At 50.9% G+C, this 7,023-nt stretch overlaps 1 protein-coding gene across 1 annotated transcript in view; it reads left to right on the top strand.

Annotated features, from left to right (window-relative positions):
• Positions 1-5,633, top strand: part of LOC108797146 (kelch domain-containing protein 3-like) — a gene marked incomplete at its 5' end in the record, with an annotated part of 9,465 nt that extends 3,832 nt beyond the window's left edge. The window contains 4 exons of the mRNA XM_018568718.1: positions 948-988; positions 1,097-1,217; positions 3,425-3,611; positions 5,027-5,633. Coding sequence (XP_018424220.1) covers positions 948-988; positions 1,097-1,217; positions 3,425-3,611; positions 5,027-5,633 — 956 coding nt within the window. The remainder of the gene's footprint in view (positions 1-947; positions 989-1,096; positions 1,218-3,424; positions 3,612-5,026) is intronic.
• Positions 5,634-7,023: the final 1,390 nt, after the last annotated feature.

The raw sequence follows: 7,023 nt of genomic DNA, 5'->3' as shown, positions 1-7,023 counted from the left end.
GATGATGATGATGATGGAGGATGGGGATGATGATGGAGGATGGGGATGATGATGATGGAGGATGGGGATGATGATGGAGGATGGGGATGATGATGGATGGTGATGATGATGATGATGATGGAGGATGATGATGGAGGATGATGATGGAGGATGGGGATGATGATGGATGGTGATGATGGAGGATGGGGATGATGATGGAGGATGGGGATGATGATGGAGGATGGGGATGATGATGGAGAATGGGGATGATGATGGATGGTGATGATGATGGATGGTGATGATGGAGGATGATGATGGATGGTGATGATGATGATGGAGGATGGTGGTGATGGAGGATAATGATGATGATGGAGGATGGGGATGATGATGGAGGATGGGGATGATGATGGAGGATGGGGATGATGATGGATGGTGATGATGATGGTGGAGGATGGGGATGATGATGGATAATGATGGATGATGATGATGATGGAGGATGGTGATGATGGAGGAGGATGATGATGGAGGATGGTGATGATGGAGGATAATGATGATGATGGAGGATGGGGATGATGATGGAGGATGGGGATGATGATGGATGGTGATGATGATGATGGGGATGATGATGGATGGTGATGATGGGGATGATGATGGATGGTGATGATGATGGATGGTGATGATGATGATGGAGGATAATGATGATGATGGAGGATGGGGATGATGATGGAGGATGGGGATGATGATGGATGGTGATGATGGAGGATGATGATGGATGGTGGGGATGATGATGATGGATGGTGATGATGATGGATGGTGATGATGATGATGGAGGATAATGATGATGATGGAGGATGGGGATGATGGAGGATGGGGATGATGGAGGAGGATGATGATGGAGGATGGTGATGATGGAGGATAATGATGATGATGGAGGATGGGGATGATGACTATGCTGTTTTATCTTGCAGACAGCAGGAAGTGGGATGATTTCCAGCCTCCGAGCACTCAGGTAATTCTTCTTCCATTTAGGGAATTGCTCCGCCCCCTGCGGCGTCGGCGTCAAGGATCAAGCAGCTTTTTTTTGGTGTGTAATCAAAGTGGCGTCCGTGTGTTTCAGGAGAGCCGGCCGTCCAATAGGAAGGGGCATAGTGCCGCGGTGTACGGGTCCGCCATGTTCGTCTACGGGGGATATTTCGATATCGAGGGCACGGTGGAGGAATTCTGGAAGTTTGATTTTGGTAACCATCATCATTTTGGAATGTACATTGTGCGCCGGATGTAGAATTTGGGGTCATTGTCTGTCGCCCGTCACTAGCGGTCAGAGCCGAGGCGTCCTTTATATTGGAGAGATTCCATTGTGAAAATCACCAGCGGGGCGACTTATGGCGAGCGTGGGGCGCAGCAATATACGTTCCGCTGGGATCCACCATGAAGCCGTATGATCAGGCTCGGGCAGGGGCATGATGGCCATTCTGTCTATGGGGCTACAGACCCTCCGCCCATCAGCACAGCATCTTGTAGCTCCCATTAGGTGCTGGGAGACGCACACCGAGCATGCCAGCACGGATTTGCTTTCTTGCTTGGTGTGTGGTCAGAATGCTGGAGGAACACGAGGGGGGCAGATTATAGTAGATTTCTAGGATGGCAAACACTTCAGAATCCTTGTTTAACCCCCCAGGGGCCCGATCGCATGAAGCACTTGGTCCCATTCTGATGTGTGGCCACATTGGGCAATGAAAATACTTATTTATATCTGTGTCAGCTGTCAGCTCCGCCCCAGGCTGAAGCCCAATTTGTTTTTATTCCTTACTTTACTTTGCAAAACATAACAGAAAATTGAGAATTCGATTATTTAGTGCGGGGCAAAGTACACGCCGTCTGCCCCGGGGTAGGCCTTGCCAGCACTGGATTACCCCTATGAGGGCAGCCTGCAATCACAATAGTAAAGGATCAGCCAGCACTGGGGGGTGCTGTGTGAGAAACAGAAGTATCTAACAGTAATCCCTTCCCCCCCCAACAGGACCTGTTCATCTCGCTGCACCCCACAACTGCCCAAAGAGGACACACAGGGAACACCACCCTCTCTTTGTATTCCCAGAAGGCTGCATATCATCCAATGGCATCATCTGAGAACACGGGCAACCTGCACTGACTGCGCACCGTCACCTGACGGGAGAAAGTTATGGCAGCAAGAGGACACTTGTCCACATGTGTCCATAGATAGTCAGCTCTAATGGGGCTGTGTGCCCTGTCTGCCAGTGCAGTGGATGTTCACACCACCCCATCAGCACTGACTGATCATTTACTATTGTGAGTGCCTGTGCTGTGATCCCCTCCCCCTGCCGTGCTGGATGATGGATGATAACGCTCCTCTCCAGTGTACACCTGCTGCCAGAGATGAATGATGTCAATCAGACCTCATTGGAGATTTTTCTCCTTCTGAGCAATGTGGTCAAATAGCGGCAGGGGGTGCGGGGGAACCAGATGTCTTGCTGCACTCCTTACCGGAAGTAGTGACCACGGAAGGCACCGTGTATATCACAGAAGAAGAAAATAATGTCACCAGCACACCGTAAAGGCCGTGACACACTGCACGCCAAGCAGCGCGGAGCGGGGGCGCGCTGCATTTGCGAGCAGTGTGTCATGTAATTTTCTGCTCGGCACCTCAGCTTGCGAGAGCTCACGGAGCTGAGCGTGCCGAGATGAACAATTTCAACTTCAGCCAATCGGCTCGTGCGTATAAACCAGCGCGTCGCGATGCGACACCTGGCAGGTTGTTACGGACGAGCCGATTGGCTGAAGGTGCTGTCAATCATCTGACTGCACCTCAGCTCACACACTGCACGCGAAGCTCTGTGCCGGAGAGCTTTGCTTCGCTCTGCACGGCTTCGCGTGCAGTGTGTCACGGCCTTAATAGTAAATCGATGATCCATTTTATTGGCACATTGCCATCCAATGCAAGCGCTTACGGGGCCACAAGGGGTCCCCTTCATCAGGCTCAGGGTGCGGTGGGGGGGTGCGCTGTTGATCATGTTAGCTTATCACATGCCGCACCTATCAAAACGGGACCAAGTGCTACATGCACTTTGTCCCTTGGGGGACAGGAGGAGAAGGAAAGATTTCTAGTGAGACTTCTTCTTTGAATCCCAGTCTATGATTTGATGATCTTTAGCCAGCCTAGCCCTCCGGCTCCATGTCCATGTTATATGATTTGATGATCTTTAGCCAGCCTAGCCCTCCGGCTCCATGTCCATGTTATATGATTTGATGATCTTTAGCCAGCCTAGCCCTCCGGCTCCATGTCCATGTTATATGATTTGATGAGAGGTTCTCTCCCAGGTTGGGGATCAGTGGGGTTTTGCAGTGAGCCGCGGTGAACGCCGGTATAAAGCTGCCATTGTACCGAGACGAGACTTCCTATAACCTGTGCTGTCCTCTCCTCCAGACACCCAGAAATGGTCAGCGCTCAGTCCCCGCACACGGGGCCTCGGTCCAGGACCTCGCCATGGCCACTCCAGTGCCACACACAACTCCGCAATGTACTTGTTTGGGGGTCTGAAGAACATGGCCGAGCAGAACGACTTTTGGAGATTCGACTTCCGCCGACACAACTGGTCCAACATCAAAACCAGGTACGTGTCCTATCTGTACACCTTCAACATTACATAGCTAAGCAGGTCCGAAGCTTATCTTCATGTGCAGTGAGAGCTTTCCATGCTCTATTCCTGCATGAGGAGGTGGAGGGGATAGGTCTGTGGGGTGAAAAAGGATCGAAGTCTTACTAATGATGTGCGTTTACAACCAAGTTATCCAAAGTACAAATATGATATGATCCATGTATGGAGGAAAGTCTGAGGGGTTTAGCTGTATGTGCCGTGAAGTAAAGCGTTTCCTTTCATGATATCTTGAATCAGGAAGGATCCGTGTAGTGCTGGTTACAGTTGGCCCACAGATTTGAGGATTGAAGTCAAAATGGAACCTTTTTATGCCCAAATGTTTGTGGACCCCCCTCCAAATGAAGGAGTTCAGGTGTCTCCAGTGAAGGTTCTTTTAATACTAAATAGAAAGACATTGTAGACAATTGGGCTCTTCCAGGCTTGTGATAACAATTTGGTGAAGATCCTTTTCTGTTCCACCATGACTGTCCCCCTGTGTACAAAGCCAGCTCCATAAAGACACGGTGTGACCAGTTTGGTGGAGGAACTCCAGTGTCCTCAAAGCCCCGACCTCAACCCTACTGGGCACCTTTGGGATGAATTGTAATGGTAATTGTGAGCCCGGTCTTCTCACCCAATATCAGTACCTGACCTCACAAATGGGACCAATTCCCACAGACTCCCTCCAAAATCTTGTGGAAGCCTCCCCAGAGGGGATGAGAGCAAATTTTGCATCTCATTTGGAAACCAAGGACCCAGAGTATGGAAGAAGAATGGAGAGGCACACACTGCAAGATGCTTGGAGTCCAGTGTGAAGTTTCCACAGTCTGTGTTGATTTGGGGAGCCATGTCATCTGCTGGTGTTGGTCCACTGTGCTTCATGAAGTCCAGGGTCAACGCAGCCGTCTACCAGGAGATTTTGGAGCACTTCATGCTTCCTTCCGCAGACGAGCTCTATGGGAATGCTGACACTGCCAAAAGCACCAAAACCTGGTTCAATTACTGTGCTTGACAGGCCAAGGCAAGTAAGGCGGGAGCTGCAGGGTGAGGGCGCGAAAAACAGGGCATTTTGACAAGTACTCGTCAAAATGCCCCGATGTTTGCGCTATGTTTTTTTTTACTTACCATCGGTGCGGGAGAGCAGCGGCGAGTCAGCGCTGGTCCAGTGGGAGGAGCTCCAGGTGGGGTCCTAATTTAGCTGGCCGGCTTCATATATTAGTTTCACCTTTTAAGTTGCATTAGTGAAATAACAAACTTTTGCACGATATTCTAATTATTTAGGATATCGCGTGATGCCGATGCGCTTTGTATGTGTTCTGTAGTCCACAAATGTATGTGTATGTCTGAAATTTTCTGTTAGAATTATTAATTTTTATGTTTTATCTGCCCAGCTCCGGCCCCCCTAAACTGGTGGGCCATGCATCGGCCATCCACCAGGGCTCCCTGTGGGTCATCGGTGGGGGACTACCATTTTGCAGCCCCACCAGCAACCTGTGGAAATACGACTTCACCTCCCGCTCCTGGAAGAGAATATCCCGTGGAAAGGAACACAATGGCTGCGCCAAGATGTACCACTGCGTCATCCCGCTGGGGTGGCGTTCCCGGCCAGGGACAGGGAGCTCCGACTGTGGGCTGGACGAGACCCTCCTGGAGAGCGAGCAGCCCAACAAACTTCATTCATTTCCTTCTTGGGGAGCCAACAAAGTGGCCACCATTCCTACCTCAGATCTCATAGAGATGAAGACTCTGAAGGAGGGCCCGGCCGGCCCTCTATTCTGCTCCTGTTCGTCTTCCGCTGAGCACACGGAGGAGCATCTCCTCACCACCTATGAGAACGAATGTTTCTCCTACTCTGGGGAGGAGACGGAAGCAGATTATTGCCAAGTGGACTCGGGTGACCGGACTGTGACAGGAAAGGAGAATGTTTTCTTGGTCATAGGTGGGAAACCTCTCTCTAGACACTGCGATATCTCTGTATCCCGTATCCATCTGGAATAGCAGCTGCCTCGGCCGTGTCCCCCGGCTATTCGGTTCTGGCTGGCAGGGCATGCTGAGACTTGTGGCTCAACAGTAGCTGGAGAGCCACAGAATGCAAAAAGTTGTCTATTTTTTTTAAAGGAAAAAACTATCTCCCCCTTTTCTGCTGTTACAATGCAGTTTGATTGCACTAATCACTCCAATTCCCGGAGCTAAACGGTTTCTGTGCGTCTTAAGCTGAACTTCAGCCTTGCTTTAAGTCTTCTACAGTTGTACCGACTCCTGTCCCGGACTGAAATGTCTTCCTCTGACGTCACTGCACACTGGGAGCTCCTCACAAAGTGCATTAGAAGCTGAAGCAAGTCAGCGAGAGCTCCGCCTCATTTCCAGCATCATCTAGCACAGTGGTGGCGAACCTTGGCACTCCAGCTGTGCCAAAACTACATATCCCAACATGCATCTGCCTCTGGGAGTTATGTATGTGGCTGTCAGAGCCTTGCAATGCCTCATGGGACTTGTAGTTCCAAAACAGCTGGAGTGCCAAGGTTCGCCACCACTGCTCTAGCACTTATCTCCCCAGCTTGACTGTCCCTTGCCCCGAACCTTTCATTATTTGGATGTCATTGTATTGTTGTGTGACACTCACTAATGGCCGATATAGTAACCATGCATTTCACTGTCTTCCTGGAGATGTCTAGCCAGGCAGACAGGATTCCTGGGCACTTTTACTGCCGCAGTGGGCTCCCTGGGAAGGCCCTAAGACAGGGATGTCCAAACTGCAGCCCTCCGGCTGTGGTGGAACTACGAATCCCATGAGGCTTTGCAAGATTCTCACAGCCACGACTCCCAGAGAGAGAGATGCATCATGGGATTTGTAGTTTCACTGCAGCTGGAGGGCCGGAGTTTGGCCATCCCTGCCCTCGGATATTGCTCAGATCTGGGAGGACAAACAGCACACACTGCAATATGGCGCTCGTACCCTCCTGCAACATTTACTAAACCCATCGCCGCCGCCGCCGCCGCCGCCGCCTCCTCCTCCTTCGCTCTCCACTTCCAGCCCGCAGAGCGGAATATAAAAAGGTGACTGCAGGAGGTCATTTGGTGATCTTCTCCGAACACTTCCTGATCACATGACAGCATTCATTCAGGGAAGGTCACGTCGGTTTTAGGGCTCTGCGGGAGGATCCCATTATTAGAGTTAGATTTCCTCTCCCTGGAATCTGCACATCCTGTAGACTCTTCCTATGAACCTCCTGTGGATGCATGTGCCTAGGGTTGCCACCTGTCCAGGATTCACCCGGACAGTTCGGGTTTTGAATGCTGTGTCATGGCAGCAGAAACCCGGACACAAGATGTCAGGCACACAGGAGAAACCAAAATTAAGATAGGGACTACTGGCTCCCCCCCCCCC

Source organism: Nanorana parkeri, unplaced genomic scaffold (genome assembly GCF_000935625.1).
Source record: "Nanorana parkeri isolate BGI_ZX_2015 unplaced genomic scaffold, ASM93562v1 scaffold1233, whole genome shotgun sequence".
NCBI classification, from domain to species: Eukaryota; Metazoa; Chordata; class Amphibia; order Anura; family Dicroglossidae; genus Nanorana; species Nanorana parkeri.
Note: the sequence above shows the minus strand (reverse complement) of the source record. Positions and strands in the feature narration are given on the sequence as shown.